Source organism: Camelus bactrianus, chromosome 20 (genome assembly GCF_048773025.1).
Source record: "Camelus bactrianus isolate YW-2024 breed Bactrian camel chromosome 20, ASM4877302v1, whole genome shotgun sequence".
NCBI classification, from domain to species: domain Eukaryota; kingdom Metazoa; phylum Chordata; class Mammalia; order Artiodactyla; family Camelidae; genus Camelus; species Camelus bactrianus.
The window spans coordinates 7,512,618-7,540,022 of NC_133558.1; the positions used below are offsets into that span (position 1 = coordinate 7,512,618).

Genomic DNA, 27,405 nt, shown 5'->3' on the forward strand with positions numbered 1-27,405 from the left:
AATCTTACCTTTTCTACTCTGCGGTGCTTCCATGGTTAATCACATCCTGAGGACAGGAGACGTTGAAAGCAAGTGTTTAATCCTAACTTACTCATAATTGATTCATAGTTAAATCGGAGTGAAGGAATGTGTATTTACACCTAAGTTTAGAAAGATTTGCAAAGAAAAAGAAGAAGATTTTCTTTTGGAGAACGAGGCCTTTCTGGATCTCAGCTGAGAGTGAAAAAAGTGAAAAACTGGATAAATTAACAAGACAGAGAAAACTAGTGTGCTCTCTCTTTAAAGACATTGGGGATGGATTGCATTGAGAAGGCATCAGTTTTATGCAGTTTTCACAACATTTATTAGAATCTATAGAGTTTAAAAGACACTAAAAATTTTTTTTTTTACAACAGTTTCAGGTTTACCAGAGTGCTCCTCCTCTCAACCTCATTTTCCTGTTATTAACATTTTGCATTGCATTTTGCATTTGCTACAATTGATATATTATTATTACTTAAAGTCCATAGTTTACACAGCAATTCACTCCTTGTACAGTTCTGTGGAACCCATAGCTTTTTAATCTGCCATTTTTAATTGTATGACCTAGAAAATAGTTTTGCTTTAGTAGTATTTAGGCCGAGGAAAACTTTGAAAGGATTAAATAAACATTTACATTTTGGATTTGTGGTACTGGGCCTAACCTGGTGACTTCTAGTTAGGATTTGAAGGCAATCATAAGAAAGACCAATTTTTTGTATTTTTGTATCACCTTTTGAAACATTTTGAATCAGTAGTCTCTAATCATATCTCAATAGTCTCTAAGAGAAGTAATATAAGAAGATTTTTTTAATTTTAATTTTTACTGAGATGCAGTGAGATTTGGGGAAATTATCACAATTCTTGTAGGCAAAACAAAATTATATAGTACAGAAGGAAGGGGCAAAATGCACTGGTGAATTTTGTTTTAAAATCTGTATTTTACAGTGAATGCAAATTATATCTAGTATGTTATCCCAGATTGAAAAGAGCCTAAAATATGCAGTATACACATTATAACTGAAGATAGTTGAATGTTTGCCTATATTGAACTAATATGATTTTAACAATGTCATCTCAAGAAGGTCAACATGAAAAAGGAAAAAGGATGAAGGAGCCCACAGTAAGAGAATCGATTAAAGAAAGTCTACAAAGGTGAGGCTTATGACTAAAGATTATTATCACAAATTATCTGATTAGAAAATTCACCAGTCTTTGAAGTAGAGCCAACAAAACCATAGATTCTTTACCCTAGAACAGACTTTAGTGAGCTTGTTGAATGTGGTCAATTTACAGGTAGAAACTAAGACCCAATGAGGCATCAGTGTTAATGATGAAAGGTGTCACTTACCTATCTATGTTTCACACACACACACACACACACACACAGTATTGGACACAACACGTAATAGCCTGTGGATCTCATTTCCCTGCAAGGATGCTTCATGGATAACATCCAGAGTTGGTTATTAATTAATTAATAAGGAAGACCAAAAAAAGGGTTATATGGAGTAACAGCTGTCTATTCTAAATAATTTAGACCAGAAGGTAGAAACCTAAAAAAAGTAAAACAACAGTTGTAAGCATGACTACCTAATTGAGAGTCTGCCAATTATATATGAGTCCATTGGACCATCTCATGTAGTGGTGGTCATGGGAAGGGGAAACTCAGCTGGATCTTAAAGAGTGGGTAGGGTTTGGATGAACAAAGAAGAGGAAGGCAGGCACTCCTTGCAGTGACTGGAAATATGAAGGAAAGGAAGCATCAAACTTACTGCAGAAACAAGGAGTGGAACCATGTAGCTGAAGTGAAGACTTTATTTAGGGAAGCAGCTGATATTAATGCAGGATTTTCACACTTGGATCACACTGTAGTTTGAGAGCCAGCTTGGGAATATGGACTTACTTTACCCTGTAGTTCAACGGGAAATACTGGGTTTCTTTAGTAAGGGAGTTACAGGATCAAAGCAGTATTTTTCGGAGATAATTAGTGCCTGATTAAGGGAAGCTCGGAATGTTTGGACTCTAGCCCTATCTTTTGCAAGTTGTTTCCATGGTTGACAACTGTGTTCTTTCTCCAGACACCCTCCAATGTTAATATTGGTGGCACTGGAGTACTGCTGAATTAATCTACTATTGAGAAGCTTCTTAATAAATGTAAAATGGGATGTATTTGCTTTTCAACTTTAGCAATATTTTGAAGAAAATAGTGAGGAAAAAAACTGTAATGTATCACAGTGCATCTCTGCATCTTAGGGTGATAATGAAATCCCAAGTCTTCTAAATATAGGGAGAAAAACAGGGAATTAGTGTTGAGGAAACATGCAGGAGGGTGTTGGTTAGGAGAAAATTGAAGGAATTAGAAAAATGTGGCTGGAAATAATGTCAAAATTGTGGGTTATGGGTGGTTGGAAAGAGATAATTCTGATTTTAATTAGTCAGAGAATCTATATTCAAGAGGCCAGATGTCAGGCCAATGCAAACTAGAAGAAAAAAACTGTGCGGTAGTCTTCATCCAAAGAATTCAATGTGCTTGTAAATATTAATAGAAGAAGTAATTGCAATTGAATTTAAGAAGGCAGGTGTCCAATTCACAGACTTCATAGAACCTAAAAATAATACTGTCCTGGGTTTAAGAATAAGCCATTCACTCCAAATTCAGAAAAAAAGAAGAGGAAGAAAATAGAGCAGTAGAATGGCAAGTGGTTACAAATATGGAAATAAACGCTTACTTTAAAAGGAATCCAATTACGTACTATGTACGTGAAGAAAGAAGAGAGGATATAATGAAGAAACACAGGAGAATAATGCAAAAGACATTAGACATAGTGAAGGTAAAGTGAAGGAGCTATTTACCTAGATATTTTGTAGAAATGGATACATCCCGATTACTTAATAAGCTCTCATTGCTCTTCTGTTAAGGATCCCTAGGAAGTAGGTTATGATTATCACTCCATTTTGGAGACGAGAACACTGTAAAATGCTCCTTAGTAACTTTAGCACGTTAATCTTAGCTTGCTAATTAACAATGTATCTGAGTTGTAATTTGGCCATGATAAGAAATTTTAATTTCGTTTCTTTTTTCTGAGATTTTTAGTTTAACCTAGAAATTAGACTTTGACTTATTTGCTACACAGCTATTCAATACGCCATGATGACATCTCAGTGCTACCATGTATTTCAGATTAGCAGAAAAACCAAGCAAACTTCAAGGATATCTTAGTAACAAGAAATCCATAGTCATGTTTATCTGCAAATATTTCTGCAGCATCCCAGAATTACTTTTGTAAGTACTGTCCAAATTTATTCTGGTTTTCTTTGAATTTGGGAGAACAGACACAAATAAAAAATTTTCTTGTGATTTTTTGCAGAATAGTAGCTTGGTCTTTTGGGAAAGGGAATCATAGACCACTGCCACAAAGTAAATTATGTTTGGAAACTTTTTTGAATAATAATTGGTTTGGGATGAGACTTTTTTTTTTCCTAAATAAGAAAATAGTAAGTTTCTTAATAAGAAATCTCATTAGAGATTTGAGTGAAGATGTGTGAATCTGTTTTAATGGTACCAAAATGGTACAAGATCATCAGTTGCTCAGAATAGATACTTAAAAGGAATGATTATTGAGACAGTAAAAAACATATTTTTTAAGAAATTTCAGAAGCTTACCACCTTCCTTCCCCCAGACTTTCTGGTAATAGAAAACTATGCTTTTAAAATATGACGAGCAGGAGAGAGCTGCTGTGAGGGAAATGTCTGATTTACCTTTCTGGAAATCACTTTATTTTATTCCACAGAGGTGGACTGTGGAACTTTCTGAGAGAACAGGCTTATGAAACTGTTGTGTGATCAGAGCTCAGGAGGGAGGGACTGTTTTGACTCTCTTGTTACTATGTGAGGGATGGAATTTTGCAAGCAGAAGGTTCCACAACAGTTGGGAATGACAGTTGTATGAGTAGCAAGCATAAGACAAATGTGTGTCCTGTTACTCCTGCTCTGAGCACTACATACCACAACTGTGCCAAGATTTCCTGCTTGCATCAGTATTTTTTATAATTATTAAACTTCGTATGCACAATCCATTAATTGCAAAAAATCTTGCAGATAATATCTACACCCTCTTTGGGTTACATGGCCATCTGGCTGCCTGATATTCACTCTACACTGCACACACACACACACACACACACACACACAGGCTTACTTAGATGACTTATTATAACCCTTGTTCCATTTCCAAACATCTACTATAAATTAAGCTCCACTTCCTCCTACAGAATTAAAATAGCTGAAACTTAAAAAGCACTCAAAGCATGTTAAAGTTTACCAGGAGCTATTATTGTCCTGTGGCGTATTCTTATATCTCACTTCCTTGCTGACCTCTTACTTGTGCATTAATATTACTTTTGTTTTCCTTAGATTTTATACAGTCAGTTCTGCCTATTGCTCTTTCTCCAACTTTTCCCAGCTCGGACTTTGACTCCTGGGTTCCATTGTATTGATACCCATAGACATTTTCGCCTAATAGGAACCACAATGAAAAGATACCAGTAAGCTTGAAATTGTAAATTTAACCATTTAAATTTAAATGAAATAGTATATGGTAATACAGCACTGAATTTAGGGAGAGAAAAAAGGTTGGGTTTAAAAGTTGTTTACCAGAAGCAGTTCAGTTGCAAAATTTCATCCAGTAAGTGGGCATCTAGAGAAAACTTTTTAGAGCCCAACAAAATATGTAGACAGCCAGAAGCTGGTGAGTTTGGGAGCTGGTAAGGTTTGGGGTGACAGAGATGGTAGTGGAGGAGGTGGGTGTACATTGGGAGCGAAGACATGTTTGGAGAAAGAGAGCGCTTTAAAGCTGGTAGGGGTGGAGCTGTGGGGCTGGTGGTTTATTTACAGGAAGGGAAGTTTACTTGTAACCAATGATATCGAAGGGAAACTTGAAATACTTTAATGTGTTGAATCTTGTCCTGTAGCCTGGTCCACACACCTAGTGTACCCCTGTGCTGATGCTGAAATTCCATAATTATGGATATAACCCCCATTAAAATATGCCAGGAATAACTTAAAAACCTGACATTTTGAACTTGAGAAAACACTGCTTCAGAGTTGTGTTTCGGCCCCACTTGCTCCCCGAGGCCCTTGATGGCTACAGGTGCAAGTATAAAGAAAAGGTCAGACTCTAGGCAGCAGGTCTGGGGGTCCAGGAGGTGGTCTCCCCTGCAGATAGTGAGGGTCTCTATAAGACCAGATGTGGTTATACCCTGGACATGTTACTTTACCTCTCTAGGCCTGAGTTCCTTTATCAGAACGTGTGGGTAACAATGGTACCTGTAGCAGCAAGTTATTATTTTGTGTGTTCATTTTGGTGGGGGAGGTAATTAGTGGGTTTTTTTTTTTAATCAGAGGTACTGGGGATTGAACCCAGGATCTTGTGCACGCTAAGCAAGCATTCTACCACTGAGCTATACCCTCCCCACCAAATAAACTTTATTTTAAAATATTTTAGATTTACAGAAAATGTATAAAGATTATACAGAGAGCTCCTGCATACCCTCACCCAGTTTCCTGCATTGTTCACACCTTACATTACTATGGTACATTTGAGCAAAAATAAGAAAATGCCATTTGTACCTTACTATTAACTAAACTCCAGACTTTATTTGGATATTACTAAATTTTTCCATTAATGTCTTCTCTCTATTCCAGGATTCCATCCAGGGTACCATGTTCCATTTGGTTATCAGGTCTCCCCAGGCTCCACAGACTATTTTCAATATTTAAAAGGTAATAAATGTTAAAGCACACTTAGTAGATTGCTAGACATGCAATGAGGAATTGTGTGTGTGTGTGTGTGTGTGTGTGTGTGTGTGTGTGTGTGTAGTTATGACTATGTGACAGGCACTATTCTAAATGCTTTAGAAATACCAACTCATCCAATCCTCCTAATAATTCTATGAAGACTCTAGTTACATTTACTTTACAGATGAGTAAACTGAGGCTCAGGAAGGTCAAATCAGTTGCCCAAGATAATGCACCTGGCAGAGCTGGGATTCAACTCAGGCTTGCTAGCTTCCAAATTCATGCTTTTAACCACAGGTTACCCTTCTCCATAAGTGCTTAACACATGCTGCTTGTTAGTAGTAGATCCTGGAACTGATGATTCGCTCCAGCGCAGCAGGGGTGTTACTAACTAGCTGTGTTCTCCCCTCGGTTCCTCTGTTCCTCACTACATCTTAGATCATGGGTAAGGTTAGATTGTTTTAGCTGAACACTGTTGCCTCTTTCTAATGTTTCCCAGGATGCAGCTTGCGGACACTGCTTACGAGGAATTCTTTTATGAACCACAAGCATCACTTCTATCACTTCAAGTATTCTTTTACCTCCTTAACAGATAATACACCAAATGATACTCATTAAATTTTTTTTACTAGCAGGCCTTGAACTAGGTGTTTTTAAATGAAGTTAGAGACCCGGTTCCTTCTGCTAGTGTAATCTGTAAGGTTAATAGTATCAGTATTGGCATAAATAGTATAAATAGTGGCATGTGATTTAAATCATCCTTATTAAGCCTTGACATGGTTAAAATTAAAGTCCTTTTCTCCTCCTTAAGCACCACACCATCCCAACTTCCCCATTTTCATCACACAATCTACCAAGGTCTCAAAACTTGAAACAATGGACACTTTTTTCATTCCCTTTTCTCCTTTGTTCCACAGATGTAGAACATTATAGTTATTGTAATGTTTTTTCATGAAGTGTAATCTTTAAGCTATAGTATATCAGTATTCTCTGGGTCCCAGTCATGGGCTTACCATCTACCAGCTCTGTGGCTGCAGGCAGATTATTTAGCATTTCTAAGCCCCTCTTTCTTCATCTGTGGCATAGGTTTATAGTGGTGAGTAAATGAATTTATACAGGAAAGCCTGGCAAGTCAAGTCATAAATTCTCAGTAACTGTCAATTACTACCACCACCACTACTGCTACTATTTGTACTGCTGCTGATACAGATCCTACTGGAACAGCTTCTGCCCAGACAAATGCTAGTACTACTACTGCCAGTACAAATAGTAGATTACTACCACTGCCCGTACAAATGCTATTAACATTTTTGCTGATACAAATACTACAGACCGTCCTGGACTTAGGATGGTTCAACTTACATTTTTTTTTTAACCATACGATGGTGCAAAAGCAATATTCAGTAGAAATCATACTTCAAACTTTTTAATTTGATCTTTTCCCGGGCTAGCAATTCTCACTACAGTGATGCTGGGCAGTGGCCCCAAGCCACAGCGCCTAGTCAGCCACACCATCAAGAGGGTGGACAACCAAACACGTACAACCATTTTGTTTTTCACTTTCAGTACTCAATAAATTACATGAGCTATCCAAACCTTTATTATACAATAGGCTTTGTGTTAGATGATTTTGCCCAACTGTTGGCTAATGTAAGTGTTTTGAGCACACTTAAGCTAGGCTAGGCTAAGCTATGATGTTCAGCAGGTTAGGTGTATTAAATGCATTTTTGACTTACGGTGTTTTCAACTTATGATGGGTTTATTGATGTGACACTACTGTTAAGTCAAGGAAGATCTCTACTATGGCTATTTCTGCTGATCCAAATACTACTACTATTAATACTACTGCCAATATAAATACTATCATGATGGATTCTAAATCACTCAGTAACAATAATTTTCCTTAAAAAGATCATTCTCAGTCCAGATGTCTCCAAATGACTACCAACTGCTCACAGTATCTATTATGTGTTAATTCCTTCCTAAGGATGCCCAAGAATGCTTTTCCCTGCCCATTCTGTTTTCATAGCTCATCACTAGGGAACCCAGTCATTCTGTTTGACCAGGACAGTGCAGGTGAATGCCTCTCACCTGGGGATAGTTATTCACGGCCTCCCCTTCCCTCTCAAAAGTGCCCTGATCTGGATGCTATATTTATATGGCCACCCTTCTTTTTTCACACTTACTTTGACTTTTTGCTATAGCCAGACCATCACACACAGTTCACTTGCTCTCACCTTCAAGCTTATTTCCCTGGAATGCTGTTCTCATACTATTGCCAAATCCTGAATGTTCTCTCCTTCAAAATCCTGCTCAGAACTCACCCTGAGGATGGAACTTTCTCTGATAATCCTGCCCTCCACCCAATCCAGAAAGCTCTCAGCAATCATGTAAATAACTCTGTATAACTTTAATTGGCTCTGTTTATAAGCTGCTTCTTGTATCTTTTTCCCTCTAGGTATTTTTCCATGTGTTTATTCTGTCTCCATAATTTGTAAACTCCCAGAGGGCAAGGCCTGAACACAGGTTGGTGTTGGCATAAAGTGGATGAAGGTTAAGCCTGAATGGCAGAACGTGCAATATTTCTTGATTACTAACCTGTTTTTTAAGGAAAAAAAAAAGCACCCTTTGTTAGTGCTTTTATGTGATGGTCCTGAGACGACTAATCTAATGTAAAAATATATGCAGTTTCTGCTAGTGTCCAGTTAAGTAAGATAAAATTAACAGTTACAAGCTTTCCGTAACGTGAGGGGGAGGGTGCTGGGAGAGTCTGATCTGTAAGAATGGTATATGAAAGCTGTGTTATTATGGAGTTTTCTTCAGAGGTATCTTGTCTCTTCAAGTCTGTAGGTCTATCTTAGAAGGGAAATAATATTTACTTTCAAAACTGAGATCTAAAAACCAAACAAAGCCTCAGAAAACGTACAATATCACCTTGTTCTAAGTTTGTGCTGAGTGGAGGGAAAATGAATCTAATTTTGAAGGCCTCTTTTTTTGTGTGTCTAACAGAAAATGCCACAAGGTGCAGCGCTCAGGATTACTAGATGGGTGGATTGTTCATTTCAGTCCAGGTAACAAAGGGCAGCGGGGTAAATGCTCCTTTCTCCCCGCGGGGTTAAGAAGTGGGAATCCTTTTACCGTGACCACCTGCTTATAAACCAGCATATAAAGTGCCGAATTTCTGTGTATCATGCTCGGCGCGGAGCCCACGGTATAAACCCAATGTAGGCGGTGCACTAGATAACATCAAAGCCCCAGGCAGGGGCCAGAAAAGGGGGGGGGCCAAAGCAGCCGAGGGAAAGAAGCGCCTCCCCCTCGCATTTCCTCTCACGCCCACTTCCAACCTAGGAGGCTTTTGGTTTCTGCTTTTGTTGTTTTTAAAATTAAAAGTTAAACCCAGGAAGCTTTGGATCAGACTTTCGCGTGGCAGTTCGGGTAAGTTTTCTGGTTCTTTTGTCTGGCGTCTGGCTGGGGAAGAGCCTGGGTGTGGGGCAGAGTTGGCAGAGCGTGCGGGGCAGGTTTTGTCGCCGGGTCGCCCCAAGGAGGAGGGGATTCGGCCGGTGGACGGGAAAGCCCAGCGCGCTCTGAGGGCGGAGGGGAGGGACGGGCGGCGGCGTGACCCGGCGGCCAGCGGGGAGGAACCTCCGGGATCTCCGCGTGGCGGTGGCGCTGCCGGGCCGAGCGCAGGGCGGAGGGCCGGGGCCGCGGGGCCGCGCCAGGGGGGAGCCCGAGCCGGGCGGGTCAGGCGGCCGCGTGGGAACCGGGACAGGGGGCGCGCGGGCGGCGGGGTGGCGCGGAGCCCGGTGGACGCGGCGGGATGGCGGAGCCCCGCGGAAAGCCCACGGGGGACTTGTGTTCTCCCAAAACGGCTCTGCAAGGAAAATGTGTGCAGAGCCTCCCAGTGACACTGCCCTCACTTGAACCTCACTCCCGACGGGGGCTCCAGAAGCACTCTCACGGCCAGGAGGGGTGCAGCCAAAGAGAAATGGGGTCCTAGAAGCCCCCCCCCCGCCTTTTTTTTTCAGAGTACGATCACCTCCCCCATTGCTACAGAATTTTTGACAGTTCAAACTGCTCCTTGTCATTCACATTTATCTTGTGGTTCAAAAAAATTATTTTCCACCACATTCCGTTTATAAGATTAAATTTGAGAAGTTGTATTCAATTTGCCACAAAATAATTAAGCCGAAACTAGCCACTTTATTTAGTTGGATTTCCTTGCATTCTGATAACTAGGAAGTTAGAATTGTAGACAGAATTTAGGCAGAATTAGGAAAAGAAACTGAATTTAGAAAACTCGAAAACAGAAATTGGGAAACTGTTCGGTATTGTATATATCACAAAAAAGATAAATATTAAGTTGGTGCTCAAGAAAGTTAAATTGTGAATAGTCTGTTTAAGAAAAAAGTTCTTTAACAAATTGAAATGACAGAATTAATCTATTACAACTCCAGATTTCATGTTTAATTTGTTAGAAAGTTCACAGCAATGCCAAATCCCATGTAAACATTGTGTTCACACTATGCATTTGTGATGGTCGACACCTATTGGGTTAAAAATATATTCAGTTAGCATTTTTGACTTAGCAGGTGACACAAAGTAGAATCAGTAATCATCAAGCTACTTTAATCTTAATCTCCTGACAAATTAGGGATACTTTCACATTTAAATTGATATTTTTTTTAATTCAAGTTGCAAACTGGTATTTACATAATTTTTTGGTGATTGCAATCCATTAGGTGTCATTTCATTTCATAAAAGAGATGGTTTTATCACATCGAAAATGAAAAAACTGCATTATTTTATTGCAAGGTTGGAAGCATAGTATGCTAAACATTATTTCAAATTTAGGTAGTTGTTGGCTGCTCTTTGCTCTTATGACCAAATCCAGTTTTTCACAGGTATATTCCCCTCTTTACATTACATTATTTTTTTATTACAAGCTCGCCATTATTGAGTATTCCATTTTTAATCATTCGCATTCTGGTGCGTTAAGCTTTACTTAGCTCAAATGTGCTAGAGGTAGGATTTCCTCAGGGGAATTTTAGGGGTCAACCCCAGCAGGAAAAACCTAGATGTCTTTATGGAAGCCCCAGGGAACAAAACAATTCAAGTCTGCACACATGGCCAGCAGAGTGGGTGTACGGTCGTTTAGCATTTTTATTCCTTAAAAGGGGAAAGCAGATTGGTTTTATCTGAGAATTTCTTCTGCGCAAAATTTTTGTTTCACCTTAGTCCTCCCAAGTTCAGCGTGGCTCCTTAAACCAGTCACTGTGCCTGCTTCTTTAGGTGTACATATGGAATTTCTGCGCCCCAAACTTCTAACGTTCTTTAGGTCTCACCCCGAAAACCTTTATCGTTACCCTTGTGCAGCCCCTCCTGATTTCTTTTCCATAGATTTCCACTCCTTGCTTCCTCTATTGCTTTCTAGCAGCCGGGGCCAAACTCTGGTTTATGGTAATTACTCCCTCTTCCCCCTTTCTCTCCTCCCTTGAGTCCCTGGGACCAGCTCGGCGGTCCAGACCCACAACCCCCTTTCCTGACCTCAAAGACCCCTCTCCTCCTTGCCCCAAGCTGTCAGGCAGACAGGCAAGGGTTAACAGCGCTCGCAATTCGGGCTCTGGGAACCACCAGCGGGCATTGGAGCGGCCTTTGGAATAACCTTGGCTTCCCTCAATCTTTTAATAGAACATCCGCCACCAAAAAGTAGTTTCATTTCAGTTCAGGGTTAATACGTCCCCTTCCACCCTTCAACCCAACAGCCCGCCCCCCTCCCGTTTTTTTTAAAGTTGTTTTTCAAAGTTAATGAGTTTCAAGTTTCACAATGACTTTTCCCTTCCCTCAACGCGTTGCTGAGGAAACCCCCTTGGGGTACCCCCCCAACCCTCCCGCCCGCCCTTCTCCCTTACCCTCCCCCTTTCGGCCCGGGCGGGGGGCGGGGCTGGGAGACCCCATGACGTCACCGGGCCGGCCCACATCCTGCTTTAGAAAGTAAAGAGACGGTAAAGAGAAACTACCGCCCCACTCGTCCCCGCCCCTCTTCCCGGACCAACCGCCCCCAACTGCGCGACCCGGCCAGGCCTTCCCGGGGCCGCGTGACCAGCGGGCCCGCCCCTCCGCCCCCGCGAGGCGCCAGTCCTCAAGCCAGCGCGACCCCGGGCTCCCGCCCCTCGCGTCCCTAACCCCGCCCCTCCCCCCGTGGGCCGCTCTGCCGCCTCCTTCCGCCCCCCTGCTGTCCCTGCGGCGGCCGGGCGGGGCGGAGCCGTGGCCGGGCGGGCGGCGGTGGGGAGGCGCAGTCCTGGGCCCGCCCCGCTGGGGAGACCCGGGACTCCGCGCTCCGCACGAACCTCGAGCTGGGTCACCCACCCCACCCCTACCCCAGGGGGGTAGGAGGCCGTGCCAGTCCAGCTGGGCCTCCGCGCCCGGGGTGACCCCCGCCCTTCCCCTAGCGAAGCCCCCGCTTCGGTCGCCGCCGGGGGACGCCCCCTCCCCCGCCCGCGCGTCGCTGCCCGTGGCCTCCCCGCCTCCCGCCCCCGGGGATCCCCTGCCGCCCCGCCCACCCACGGGAAAGCCTCCGACCTTCGCCCTCCCTCCCTCGCGCCGGCCGGCCCGCGCTCCTCCCGTCGCCCCTAAAGACGCTAAACGTGCCCTACTCTGCCCCGGGGAGAGGTAAAGCCCGCGCCCGCCCTCCTCGCCTCGGGCCCCAGGGCCCTGGGGTCCGCCCGCCCAGCCCCGCCTCGCCGCGGCGCGCGCCCCCGGCCTCGCCGCCGGGCCCCCCGGATGCCCCCTCCCCGGTGGCGGCGGCGGCGGCAGCGGTCATGCCGCTGCCCCGGGCGCCGGCGAGCGCGGCCGCCTCTCCCGCCCGGCGCCTGCGGCCCCCGCCCGCGAGCCCCGCGCTCCCCCTCCCGCCCCCCGGTCGGCTCCCCTGTTTAATATTTCAGCGCTGGGTGGTGTGAGTGCCAGTCGCCGGCCTTTAGTGTGGCTGCTGCTGGGGCGGCGACGGGGAGGGGGACAGAGCCAGGGGACCTGGAGCAGCAGCCGAAGGAGGTTATGTTTGTGTTTGGGGTTGTCAAGTGAAGGAGGGATCCCAGGCGCCGCCGCCGCCGCTGCTGCGCGGGGGTCGCGGAGATTCCGGGCTGCGGCCGCCGCCATCAGCAGCGCAGCTCCAGGGGCCGGCTGCAGCGGCAGCGGCCCCGCCGGGCGTCCTGGCAGCAGGTTCGGCGCGGGCTCCGTGGTGGGGGCGCTGCAGCTGGGAGGGCGGCGAGGGAGCGGCGGCGGGAGGAGGGTGGCAGGACCACATCCCTCTTCGCGGGCGGGGGGCGTGCGGGCGCGCGTGTGTGTGTGCGTGTGTGTGCAATCGCCGACCTTGCAGAGGGGATGGCTGCGTGTGGGAGACTCTTGTCACTTCAGGGTGCCCTCGCTGCGCGTGAGCGGCCCAAACTGCGGTCCTGCGAGCCGAGCAGGTACGGAGGGACCCAGCCTCCCCACTCGCGTTCCAGCCGCAGACGCATTTTGCAAGGGGGGGGAGGTGGTTAGGGAGACCAGGCCTCGGCTTCCCAACCTCCCGGCTTTGTGGCTTTCTTTTCCTTTCGTTCTTTGCTCTAAGTATCTGTTTACTCCCGACACCTGGGTAGTTTCTTTCCGGGTTGGGAGAACGCGCCTGCTGCAGTTGGGAAGAGGGCGGTGGGTTTGGGCGCGGGTCGGCTCAGGCTCGCCTTGGGGTCGGGCTGGGGAAGGAGTTGCAGCTGGAGAGGGGAGGGGGCGGCGGCGGAGCTGGCGGCTAGGAGGAGTCTCAGGGCTGCCGCACTCGCCTCATCTCGTCCTCCTCCTCCTGCTCTCCGCATCCACTCCAGGCTCCTTCCTGAGCTGGCACTTCCATTCCCCCCTCCTCCTGGCATGCGAAGCGCTTTGTTCAGTGCAGCGTTGCAGAGGGGTTTTCCCAGGCTCCGCCCTCCACATTCATTCATGTTTTTTCTCTGCAACTGTCTACGCTTTTTGATCGTGTCATGTTTTTGCTCCATGTAGTGTATCTTTCTTGTAAAGGAACGGTTTGTCATTCGTGTTCATCTCTACAATGCTGCTGTCTTTGAAAATACTGACTCCCTGCCTACAAGGATTTAAACCTGGGATGGACAGCTAGGGACAGTGGGTTGGCACTGAACAGAGTAGCGGAAAGCTGGTACTGATTGGAAATTTGCATGTTTTAAGAGCAGGCTCCCGATCCTATGGGGTCACGTGATTGAATTACTGTCGGAGTTCATGCTTTTAAAACTTCGAAATATCGTGATCATTTAACAGCTTTAACAAGAAACAGAGTTAAGCATTCGTACAATTTATTTGGCCCTGACGTCTCTAAATACTCTTGAAACAGGGGCTTCGTCAGTTGAATGGTGGATGTCTTCGGTGCAGGGAGTTGACGAACCATGTTTTTTACAGATCATTTAGCACAGTGTTCGATGAAGTACATAGATTGGACCATCCTATTTCATATTTTCCCCCATGCAGTTAAAAAATTGCAAATATTTTTGTGCGGTGCCCACATCCCGCCTTATCAGGGATAAAATTCTGAAGTTAATTATAGCCTTCTTCCCTTCTGTTTCTTTTCTGTTGTATTGAAACCATAAATTTCTAAAATCTTATAGTGAGATATTATATACAGCCTTTCCCATAGAGGCTTTCTTGAGGAGAATTAATATTTGATATTTTTGTGTACTAGGCAGTGATCAAAGCATTTACATTGTTTTGTTTAGTCCTTGCAACAACCCAGTGAGGTACGTACTGTTTCCTAGTTTTACAGTCAGGAAATCTGATCTTCAGAGAGGTTAGGTACCTTGAATGAGGCCACACAGCAAACTTTGAACTCAGTCTGGTTTGAACCCAAAATAGTCATGACTTGTGCTGTACGGTGTCTTGAATAAAAGCCCCAGGGCAAGTATTACGTCCAGCAAGGAAATAAATGCTGAAAGTACATGAGGCACATGGTGCCACATTCCTTGTTTGCTGACCATGGGCAGGTTCCTGTCTCAATTTTCTTATCTATAAAATGGATAAATGATAGCTACCTAACCAGTTATCATTAGGATTAAATTAGGTGATGTGTAGGAAGTACATAGGCACACAGTAGGTGCTCAGTAAGTATTGTTTTTTCTACAGTACTGGGTATTATGAAAGTTCTAAACCATTCGTATTCCATTCTTGTGTCCTTGCTTAGTGATGAAACATAATTTAATGTTTAACATCATCTTGGGCTTTGCTTATCAGCCTTATCAAAAGAAGCTAAAACTAAAATTTTAGCCCCAGGATCCTTGAGGATCTTGTGGAAGAGGAGACAGGCAGCTGATTTGAGACAAGAGATGATTAAGTTTTGGATTGTTACTGTATTTCCAATCACTGTGTTTAAAATGTGTAAGTCAGGACAGGGTTATGCCGTAGTAACAAATAACTCTCATACCTCAGTGCTTAAAATAATAATGATCTCTTTTGTGTTTATGCCACATGGTCGTGTTGACTTGGCAAGAGCTCAGCTCGGTGTTGTCAGACTCACTGTCTAGAACAGTGCCTGTCCCATGGCGGACAGGGAAGAGAGCTCTGAGAGATCTTGCTTTGATAACTGAACGCTCCAGCCTGGATGTGATGCCTGCCTCTCCCACTCACTGGTTATTAGCCAGAACTGGTCACACATTCTAGTTAAACATAGGGAGGCAGAAAGTACAGTCCTAACAGGCGCTTGAAGGGGGAACTGGAAGAACTGGGGAACAGCCCCCCATAGCAACCACACATATTAACTGAGTTAACTCAGTAAAACAAAATGAATGAGACATGGTCCCTGTCTGTCCCCAAAGAACTTACAGATGGTTAGACATGTACTATATGCAGCAAAGCTCTTTTATAGCCTGATGCTGTACTTTAATGGTACCTTGTAATGTGACTTTAAAACAATTCACTTTTTCTCTCTTTTTTGGTAAAGGGACAGTGATATTTTTTCTCCTGTTTTCTTAATGGGAAAGCCCAGATAGTGGCAAAAGGACGTGTCCTGTGTTTAATTAAAAGTTAGGAAGTAATGGTTTGCAGTGGTCTTCAGCCTGGCTACCGTTTGTTAAATTTAGATTAGTGCTATATTAAGCTATAACTTTTGAACTGTCTTTTTTTCCTTTGCAGGTAGTGAAACGTGACTGTTTTTCTTTTTCAGCACATGGATTAATTGATGGACATTAGGTGTATGGAGCCACCTTTCTGTGACCTGCTCTTCCTACAGTTTCTAAGAAGGAAAAGGGGCCCCTGAATCAAAGAAGATGCCTCGAACTAAACAGATTCATCCCAGAAATCTAAGAGGTAGGGCTCTGTATTAAATAAAAGTAGAGTTTGTAATAAGTTGTATTATGAAGTATCTCTTTAGTGGCAGGAATGGCAGCTTGTTGGATGGTGACCCTGCTTCATGGTTACTTGGCCCCAGGAGCACTGGTTCCATTTCTCTGGTTCGTTTCCACCTGCCCCCACAATTCCTGTCTCTCAGGAGATGCTTCATAAATATTTGTTGAATGAATTAGTCGAATTTGACTAAATTACAATGCCTTCCCAACCATTAGTGTGCGTATTAAGGTCTGAGATTTACTATCTCTTAACAGGTACCTTATTTGGATAGAGGAGTCTTAAATGAATGGTTGGATATTCTTTGCCAGCTGGATCACCATGAATTTTTTTCACCCCCTCCCCCATACTTCTTTTGACATTTATGTTTGTACTACTCTGTACATTAGATTAACAAGAAGTGAAGAGAGTTGTAGTTGACATTAACTCAGATCATTATTTGCAGAACTCAGAAAATAGGTAAACTGATACATTTTTCATAGGGAAGCAATTGGTCAAAAATATATTTGTGTATAATATACATTCCGTATAAAAACAAAAAAGCATTTTCTCTTAACTGTGAAGAGATATTTTAACATTAAGAAAGTCAGTTTATTTTAGCTTACTGTTTTTAAAAGATTTGTTTTATTCTGATGTGTTTTAGCAGCTGGGAACAGCAATTATCTTTTGTATTTAACTTTAGTAGATTAGAGAGTAGTAGTGTTAACCAAAGAACTGTTAAAGCAAATAATTCCTAAGTGAGTAAAGTATCTTATGAAATATTTACAATTACAGAAAAAATAGTCTCCAGCACATGCAAAGTAAGAAATGACTTAAAAATCAAACAAATGAATTGAAAGTATTCCTTGGTGAAATGATCTGGCCAGTCACTATGAGGTTATAATTGACAATGTAGTCAGTTATGAGGCCTGCTTGAATCTGGAAACAGTGCTTGTTTCCTAAAGGTACTAGAACTCTCTGCTGGCATAGGGGGATGCCTTGGCCCCGGTTCAAATTGATGATTATAGTCCCACTGCTTAGTGAGGTGAGGATTTAGAGGGAGTACGTTGTGTTGTATCCGGAAGTCTGATTTTTCAGGGCCACATAGAAAATGTTGAGAACTGACTGGGTATTTGCCTGTCTCCCTCACTAGCATCTGAGGCCCCTAAAGGACTTCCTCTCATTTGCTCCTGTAGGCAGAGCCTCTTGCTCACGACCAGCTGAGGCAGGCATGTGGAATCCTGGGCCCAGCTTCTGTAGTTCATCTGTCTAGAGAGGGCATCCTGTTCTGATCCCTGTGCTCAGAGGCAGCGTGGGGGCTGGCGGGGCCCTAGCCCAGCACAGCTCCTGGCAGCTACTATTAAGGAGCCCAAATGCTCATTGAAAGAATGAATACATGATTGATCTGGAAGTATTATTCATTAGGTCATAAAAGTTTTTCATGTTTAAAATACATACTTTATCATATTCTGGGTAATGTGGCTATCCAGAGAAAGGCAGATTTTTAGGCCATAGGCTCATTTCCTTTCTGTCTCAAATCATCGTACCACTCAGCAGCTGTTTTTGAACAGCCTCACGTGCTGCTGTTCCAGGTGGCAGGAATAAAGTGATCATCAGACACGGGCCCTGCCAGGAGGATGCAGTGAGGGAAGAGCAGGGCTTCAGAGATTCCCCCAGAGGTCAGTCAGGGATGATACTACATCCTGATTGTGGGGGGCTAGTTTGAAAGGGGCAGGAGTGGGAAGGAAAGGCAACATCTGAATTGGGCTGTTAAGGCTGAGAGATTATCCAGGAGGCTGACAAGACAGGGTGAGTGCATTTCATCCTGGGGTAGGAGCTGAGGAAGCACCTTGGGGAACCCAGGCTACTATATGTAAGTTATTGTCCATGACCAGAGCGTAAGAAGTTCTATTCAGGGAGGAGAGTTACTCTCAGCCACTGAAGGAGAGATCAGAGTAGATTAGCACAAGACATTACTACAGCCATGTGGGCGGGACGGCAGATTCCCCAGCTCAGAGGAGGGGGACCTCGTGGAAGAGGTGGTGTCTGAGCCAGTTGGCTCACTCAGCTGAGAAGAATGAGAGCTGAGCTGTTCCCGTTGGGAAAACCTAAGTAAGCTAAGGACAAAGGCAAGAACACCTTTAAAATTTCCGCTTGCCTTCTAAAAATGTATATGAGGACTCTATCCCTGGGTACAATTTGGGTGTTAAAGTAAGCAGGTAAATGTTAGCTCCTAAAATGAATTTTTTAGCATTTGCTATTGACCCTTGAACAGGGTTTGAACTGCAAGGGTCCCCGTGTATGTGGGTTTTTTTCAACTGTGGGTTGGGTGAATCCTCAGATGCACAACCCATGGATACTGAGGGCTGACTGTACTAGACCATCTTATTTAAGGGACTTGGGCAATTTCTCAAATGTATTTTTTAGTATTTAAGAGCTGCCTTTTGTTGTAGTTGGTTTCTTTTTTTATTAGCCTCTGTGCTTTATGCACTTAAAAAGCATTCTGAGAAGAAGTCTATAGATTTTACTAGACTGCAAAGATATACATTGCACACAAAAAAAGTTAAGAACTGTACTCCCCCATCCCCTAAACCTTAAAGCCAGGAAGTGAAGGGACCAGGATGTTAGTGTCCACGGGGGTCCGGGGCCAGTCCCCCATAGATACTGAGGAATGACGTTTTAGAATCTCACTGTGACAGCTGGAATATCGTGTTTGTCTCACTTTCCCTGTGACCCACTGCTTTGCCTTCTGGCAGACCTAGCTCACAAAGTTAGCTCTGACAAGGGGAGAGAGGAAGTCAGACCGGCTCATCACTCATGCTCCGTATGCCATCATGTTAGGACTTTTCACTAAACATGTTGCCTCTTTTTAGTCTTCCTTAGAAAATGTAAAATATTTGTCTTGTGCTTAGTAATTAAGTCAATAATGAAAGATTTACATGTGAAGAATCTGAAATTATGTGTTTATTTTGCTTCCATGGCAGTTTTAAAATATAATTTTACTTTACTTTATTTGTGGGGCTTTCCGCGGAGGTTGGTATACTCCTGTGGACGTGCAGAGCCACAGGATAAACATATGTAACTTTCTGGAAGATGAATTTCACTTGGGGGAATGTAAGTAAACCACGTGTGTGTATTCCTGTGTTAAAGTATTATCAAGTATAAAAAATACAATACAGGGCTCTGTTGTGCATAGGACATTGGCTTAGATTCAAATTAGGCATCAAAGGGTGTGCTCCCGTAAGGAGGTGGGTTTCCACCTCTCTGATGCTAGGGGATCTTCCGTGGAGAGGTGTGAGAAGAACTGGTATGTTAAGTGGGATATGAATTTTGGGGGCATAATTGAGACCGACAGATGGGTGCTCTGTGCAGTTCGGGAGAGTGGGGTTTGCTGAGTGTCTTCACCCTTCGCCACAGAAACCAGGTCGAACCTTTGTCTTTGGTGCCTGTCGGCACCGTGTGGGTGGGTAGAGTTGAACACTGACATTTCCTTTGTGAGGCTGAGTACGAATTTCTGAAGAGCATGAGAGGAGCACCTGGTGTTGAGAAGAAAGGCTTTATGTGTTGTCCTAGGTTCCCTGGAGAAGGCTCTCGGCCACTCTGTGGCAAACTCCAGGGTGGGAGTCCCACACGTGGTCGTGACGAATGTGACAGTGAGACAGCTCCATCCTCCCCAGCCGTCACTCCCCCCGACCACCACCGTCCCAGGTCTTTCCTGGGACGCTTGGGTAGCATGTAATGGAGGAACTGGGGACTTGCAGGGGTTCCATGTCTGACCTTTTAAGGTGAAGGGCTGTTTTTGTATTATTCCAGTCATCATTGTGAATGCATTTCAAAGCTTTGGAGAAAAAAAAGAAAATAGGTGTTTTCATTGTATTTGGGCCTAGGGTTTCAAAGACTCACTGACTTTAAGATTGGAAATTAGTGTGGAAAATACTAAGGATTAACCTTTTGCAAAGCATATTTTGAGAATTTGGTGTGGCTGCTTTTCATTCTTATTGGTTGAGTGCATTTGGCTCTGAACGCATTGCAAGAGAGGAGAGCTTTTTTCCCCTCAGAGAGCCAGCTTTATTATGGCATGAGAAGTAACGCTCAGGAGGGTGATCAGAGCATAGCCGAGATCCACACATGGGGTCTGTGGCTGCCCATGGCCTCAGAAGATGGGGTCCAAAGTCGGGAACTGAGCCGGGACACTGTCCTCACCGCCTTCTCATTCTCCTGTGTATCTCATAATTGGTCATTTCCCGTTTCAGGAGCTCAGCCTGCAAACCCAGCATTTCTTTGTTGCTCTTCTTTCTGGAAAGTGTCTCTTTGCCCTCCCCACCTCCCCATTTCCACTCTGTGTGGGAGATGTGTCTACTAAGGAAGATTTCAGTACTTCTTTGAGTTTTCCCCTTTCCTCCTCTCCCCCCGCCGCGTCCCCCACCCCACAGTGGCCTTCCATGGCTTGTGTCTGCAGCTGCCATGTTGTGCTTTTGACACTGCGTCATAATTATTCTGCAGGTCTGTCATCTTAGCTGGATATAAATTATATGTCAAAGGGACTGTTTTAGTCTTCTATCTGTGCTCAACAAAATAACATTTGTGTTAGCTTTTTAGCAGACTAGAGGGTTAAAGATGATTTGCACTCATGGAATTTATGTTTTTTTGGAACCTCAAGTAGCAAATGATTCTTACGATATTTGGTAGCCTCTGATAAAGAAGCCTATTCTAGTATAAAATTTGAATCTCCTTGAACGATAACCCAAGTAGTTATTAACTTTTATGTGAGGTTTCACCATAGGATTCCTAGAGTTTAACCCTTTGGTACATTTAATTAACGTAAAGGTAAAGAGTTTGGCTTTAGGCTGTCCTGGGCTAGCTGTGTGGCCTTGGGCAAGCGGTGAATGTTGGTTTCCTCCTCTGTGAGATAGAGATGTGTGAAGATTAGCTGATACGGCAAGTGTAAGCATTTGGCACAGTGCCTGACACTGGGTAAACACTCAATCCAGAGAGCTGTTTGTTACTTTCTGTAAGGAACTGGTTTATGTCAAACTCTTGAGTTGCACACGCTTTGCAAACAGAGGGAACCGAGGAATACCTACATGAACCCTTTAATTCCGCTTTGATAAACTGCATAGAGGAAGATACACTTGTGCTCAGCATTGACCACTGACGTTCCTCCTCCTTGTCCTGACTCCTCAAGGCTTGGGATTTGGAAAAGAGGTCAGTGCAGACAACTGTGTGAAAAGGAAATTCTTACCCAGTGCGCGGCCGCCTTGGTTTGCTTTCTAACCTTGCCTCATTTTTCGACAGCACTGAATGAAGTAAAATACGTCATTTGTTCTGGCTGCACCTAGTTCTCAGGAAACTGATGGTAAGGTCTTCTATTTTATCGTAAGTGAACTACTGTCAAAACTCCTGACAGCAGTGTCACGTGGGATAGAAGTGAAATGCACAAGCTATCCTCAGAGATCTAGGATTCTCGGACGGTACCATCTCGCCATCCCCCACGCCCCTCCTGTGTGATACCATGGACACCCGGCAGGGTTTGCAGGACTCGTCTGATTAATGTGAATGTTTTCATCAGCGCATGAGCCCACTCCAGTGATGGTTTTATAAAATCGTATGTTTTCTTGTTATGTGGGCATCATCTTGTTGAGCTTATCTGTAGAATAGGTTTAATTTTGATGATTTTCAGAGGGAATTCCAGCTGCTTATGCGTTGTTTTTCACATTTGAATGTTAGGTCAGCAGTTCTGTGCCGACAGCCTTAAGATTTGAGAGGTCAGAAAATCTGTGTAGGGAAAACAACCCCATGGCTTACAAAAAATAAATTCTGTAAATGACTGTAGCTAGAAGGAAATGAATAATAACTTAAAATATAGTTTTTATGATACAGGTGAAAAAGCAGTTGAAGTTGTTAGGAATTACCCTGTAAGTAGCTGGTATTATTTAGTTTGACTAGGGTAAAAATAGAGTAGACTTAATATAGCAAGCCTTCCATTTTTTTTTCCAGATAGTTACTTTTCAGCTCATACTGAGAACCTGATGTTTTTTGAGTGCTTATTGACAATAACCAAATGCTTTTTTCTTTTTAAAAGTAAATTCAAAATGTAATAATACTATTAATTAGAGTAACGATTTTATTTTAGAACGTCTTTGCAGAAGATGTGTTCTGATGAGGTATAATTTTATAGAACAGAAAAATACATAATGTGCATGAAACTTCTTATCACATACATACATTTTAAAGGTCCACATTTTAGAATGCAATTTAATTTGAAGAAGTCTGTGCTAAAGTTGATTCCTGTGTTATCTGAAAAAATGTTTTGTAAATAAAGTGCCTTATTTTTTCATTTACATATTTAATTCTTTTAAAACATTCTTTGAAAAACAGCATTTTTTACATACTAATAATGTGCCAATTACAAATGATGCTAAGGTATTCTTATAAAGCACTTGATGTTTCTAATACTGTTTGCTATTATTCACTGTTGCACAAAAACTTACCACCAAATAGGTCCTTTCTTCCCTGCTCAAGTACTCAGATCATTCTTCCAGAAGGAAGTTCTTTTTGACCATTAGGCTTAAAGCTTATACTTTGTGCAACATTGCATTAATTGTGACCTTTTACAAATAACTTTAAAATGAAGGATTTTTAGAAGATTCTTAGGAATTTTCTATGGTGAGTTTTGTTCCAGAAAATATTGTAAGGCTGTGCTGCTGTGAAAAAGTATTCAAAAAATATAGTGATCACAGAATAGTTGGCTACTTTTATTGAACTGGAATAGCAGTCAGGACGTGTGAAATGGAACCATAGTGGTCTAGGAGTTACATCCACTTAATACATACACAGCTTGATTGTTAGGATACTTAGGTGTTTATGTGCATATAGTATTTCCGTGTGCCTATATGATTAGAGTGAATTTACTGAGACATTTGTATTGTTTTGTATTTTGAAGTAAGCTTATTTATATGTGCTTATCTTCCAACTTGATTCTCCGGTGAAGAAAGATACAGTCAGCATTTAGCATTTAATATTATAGTATCCACATAGAAATGGATTCAGCATACAATTGGGGCAGAGTTTGATAGTTTAATAATAAGTAAGATGAACTGGGCTTCTGCACATGGACCTGGAAGGTGGATCAGTAATGCCAGGGTGTTCTCTCTCCAACTGTTAGTTTTTCAGATGCGTCTTCAAGAGAATTACCCAAGTTTTGCATCTGGGAAGGTGGGCCTTTGAGGTATTTAGTTCATGGTGCTCATTTTACAAGTGAGAAAGTTGGGCAGAGAAGTGTCAGTGACTTGATCTTGAGCAGCTTACTTGTGCCTTGTTTGAGATGGTATTTGTGGAGTAGTCTTTAGAAGTTTTTTTTATCCTATTGCGTCTCATAGTTACGGTTTATTGTGGGCCGGCAGCAGGAGGGAGGTTGCAATAGGTCATTTTTGTGATGAGATGAGCTAGCCTGTCCACACGTCTGGGTATCAGGCTCTATTCAAAGTGCTTTTGACACGTCTGCTCCTTTAATTCTTACAACCATGTGAGATGTATGGACGTGGCAGTGAGGCCCAGAGACGCTGCTGGCTGCCCAGGGCCCCGTGGCCAGGCGGTTCTAGTGCCTCTGCTCTGGACTCTCGTGCTTAGACTTGTTGAGAGTAGAAAGAGCTTCCCTGGTCAGAGTAAGAGCTGGGAAGTACTCTCCACCCCAGTTACAAACTAAGGCTTGTCAGGCGTAGTACGGAGAGCCGGCGTTACTCCGGAAGCACCTTCCCCTGCCCTGAAGTCTTTAATTGTTGGGAATCCATTTGAGAGTTGTGGCTGCATACCATAGTCCAGGCTGGACTTCCCATCGCAAACAGTCAAGGGAACTTCCAAGCTCTTCAAGAGAAAAAGAAGAGTTGCTCCATCAAAGATGTTTGCTTACATGATTTGCTTAGTAAAATGTAGTTGAAAGTAAATATGTCTTGCTTAAGGTGGAGAGTGGCAATATTTAAACGGGGGTCTCAGCCTGAAGGTTGAAATTTCGGACATAAAGGCTTAGAAACTATTTCTGGGAAAACTAATGAAAACATTAAAATTATAAAAGTGTACTATTTTAGGCGGACCTGTATCCAGATCAGAGGTGGGTAAAGGGCAAATGAAGAACCACTTTTAGGGGTAGGAGATCAAAGTTCGGAGATTTTATTAGTCTTTCATTTTAGTAGTGAACAATAAATGTTGTTACCCTCTTTCTAACAGTTTTAAATATATGTCCTCAAACACATGAAAAAGATGTAAAGGCAATATAAAGCAACACATTGATGACTTCGAGTAATATGGTACATGCAGTATGCAGTTCTCAGAAGGAAAACAGAGCAAAAAAATTAAAATCTGAGCTGGGTAAAAGCAATGCAAAAACTACTTCTTGGAGGAGTTAACTTTGTTCTCCATGAAAACCTGAAGGAGGTGGCATTTTGAAATGCGTTTTTAAAGAAAAGGATAGATTGATAGAGAAAATAAGTTGTTTTGAGACTTTTGCAGAAGGAAAGAGAAGAAAGATCATACAGAAGTGGTTGTTGGTCTAGTTTGCCTGATTAGAGCAGATTTCTCAATGACCTTGAAGGGAGGAGAGGAGAGAAAACTTTAGTTTTGATATGTGTAGTTAATTGTAAAATTGCCAAGTTGAGTTCTATTTACAGAAGATATGTCAAAGGCTAGGGACTTAATTTTATGATACTTTGAAGTTAAAAAACAGCCTTCCCACAGAAGATCTTTAGCGCAGTGAAACTATCCTGTATGATGCTGTGATGGTGGATACGTGCTGTTCAACATTTGTCCAAACCCAGAGTGAACCTTGATGTCAGCTCTGGACTGTGGATGAGGGTGGTGGGTGGGTTCGTCATCTGTAGCCCATGTACCGCCCTGGTGTGTGTCGGGGGCAGGGGACATATGGAGATCACTGTACATTCTGCTCAGTGTTGCTGTGAACCTAAAACTGCTCCAAAAAATAAAGTGTATTTAAAAACAAAAACAAACACATCTCCACCTAGGCCAGTATTTGTTGATATCCAGGAAATAGGATGGTAGGTTAAAAGAATAAGTCTCTCTCGCTTTCTGTCTTATTTCAGAAAATTATCTTCTCACACATGACCAGAACAGCAAAAGTGTAATACATGACATTGAGCAAATAACTTGAATTTAGTTTCTTCAGTGAGAAGAAAGCACGGGAGCAGGCAGCGTTAGGGGCAGGGTGATGTTGATCCATAATTTCCTTTTTAGCTTTAAATAGCTGTTATTCCAGGCAGGGGTCCATAGACTACAGTCCAGGGGTCAAATCCAGACTTCCACCTGTGTTTGTAAACGTAATGATTTATTGGAGCAGAGCCATGCCTGTTCATCTCCACGTAATCTGACTGCCTTCACGCCACAGCAGCAGAGGCGGGGGGTTGCAAATGGCTCCCAAGGCCTTTACAGAAAAAGTCTGCTGACCCCTGTTGAGGAAATAGAGGAGTAGATTACTTATTTATAAGCCCCTTTATGTTTAGGAATAAGTCAGAACACTCTTTCTGTAGAGGACTGCTGCCTGGGTACATGAGGGTCTTTGGGAAGAAGTCCCTTTGCTTGTAGTTCTAAGGTGAAGGTGGGGCCTTCGAGGTTGAGTCGGTCTTGCGGAAAAAATTCAGCTGTTTTTGATGTTCTGATGCTAGGATAGTGGGGCTCCACCCTAACGGCCTGGGTCGTCAGGGAGCCAACTGTTCTGTCAGAGCACTGTCCTTTTTCTGATTGTCTTGTCCCCATTAGTCACCTCTATATTTAATTCATAGTAGTGGAAAAATATCTACTACTGTAAGCAGTGATTTCCAGTGCTGTACATCTTGTAAAGGATTGTTCTGCAGAGAAACAGGAGTGCCTTCTGAAAGGGGGGCTGTAAAAGGCAGTCCTGCCACATGGGGGCGGTGTGCCGGGAACGGGGCCTCGGTAACGGGACAGGTAATCCGTCCAGTGATAACTGCGCCGACACGTTAGACATCACTCTTGAATGTGATTAAATATCTGGTACGTCCGAATTCTCAATATTATCTCCAACACCTTCTTTCATCTCCAAGCAGGTCTTTATTTCTGGTGGTTTGGGGGAAGTGGGATGAGTGTGAGTAGAGGAAATGACAATTTTTGTGTTCTGGTTTCATTTTGCTTTATTTTGCTCAAGTTTAACTACCCTGTGTTAACGACAGGCTCGGCTGAGTTCATAATAACTATTTAAGTAGTTTGGGAAATGCTTTTGAAAGCACTGTTAATTCTCCGCAGACACATTGGAACATTAGCCTCTTTACTTTGGTACATGCTGGTGTTAGTACATGGCTCAAAAAAGGAGTGAGAATCAGGAACTCTTAACCCGTTGCCTTTCTAAGTGAAAGGAAGAGGGCTGTAGGGTGGCGCAGTGACTCAGGCCTCAGCCTGGAGTTCTGTAGGCCCTGCTGTGATGTGTCAGACACACTGTGGAGTTCAACAGCTCTGCCCCTGTTTCCCAGGACATTTATAGTGGAAGACCTACAAAGACCATAATGGCTTACACATGCAAGTTCAGACAGCTGTGCAAACATTTGATGAGTGAGCGTATAAGTAATATTCAATTAACATCCATAAGCAGATGTGGGACTGTGTGACAGAGGGGCTCAATGCATTATTTGGCCTTTTAGCTGTTGATAGTTTTTAAGTTCATGTTATGTTTTGATGGAATTAGTGCCACACAAGTGATGAGTTACACGCCTAGCATTCACACGAACATCTTGGACGAGAGGGTTCGCATTAAGTTTGTATTTGGTGATGTGGCCTTTCATGGCAGGAGTGCCTTTGTCAGTCTTCAGACAGTAGTGTGTAGTTCCTCAGTCAAACCCCTGTACAATGTATCTTTTTTTTACAGCTTTGTTAAGATCTAATTTACATGCAATAAAACTCACCCATTATAAGCGTACAGTTCAATGATATTTGGTAAATGTATAGAGTTGTGTAACCTTTACACAATTTGAAACAATCCGGTCTTAAAGCATGTCCATCCTACCTCGAAGTTTCCCTGAGCTGTTAGTCGTCAATCCTCACTCCCGTTCCTGGCCCCAGGCAGCTCCTGGTCTGCTCTCTGGCGTGTTATGTTTGCCTTTTCTGGACATTTAATACAATGGGATCATATAATTAGTAGACTTCTATGTCTAGCTTCTTTCAGTTTGCATGTGTTTGAGATTCATCTGCATTGTGGCATGTGTCTGTTTTTTTGTTACCTT

General features: G+C 43.2%; 1 protein-coding gene across 11 annotated transcripts in view; it reads left to right on the forward strand.

Moving 5' to 3' along the window:
- Nucleotides 1-27,405, forward strand: part of HIVEP1 (HIVEP zinc finger 1) — a 248,786-nt gene that overhangs the window by 113,511 nt on the left and 107,870 nt on the right. For 7 of the 11 annotated variants that reach the window (XM_074348113.1, XM_074348102.1, XM_074348106.1 and 4 more), the window contains 6 exons: nucleotides 1,101-1,173; nucleotides 3,203-3,304; nucleotides 5,726-5,803; nucleotides 8,277-8,344; nucleotides 8,828-8,889; nucleotides 16,008-16,150. In XM_074348113.1, coding sequence (XP_074204214.1) covers nucleotides 16,111-16,150 — 40 coding nt within the window. In that variant the 5' untranslated portion in view covers nucleotides 1,101-1,173; nucleotides 3,203-3,304; nucleotides 5,726-5,803; ... (1 more) ...; nucleotides 8,828-8,889; nucleotides 16,008-16,110. Of the gene's footprint in view, nucleotides 1-1,100; nucleotides 1,174-3,202; nucleotides 3,305-5,725; nucleotides 5,804-8,276; nucleotides 8,345-8,827; nucleotides 8,890-8,918; nucleotides 9,254-12,082; nucleotides 12,488-12,751; nucleotides 13,034-13,064; nucleotides 13,282-16,007; nucleotides 16,151-27,405 lie in introns of those variants that run through there. The other 4 variants (XM_074348109.1, XM_074348110.1, XM_074348111.1 and 1 more) reach the window with 4 other exon arrangements.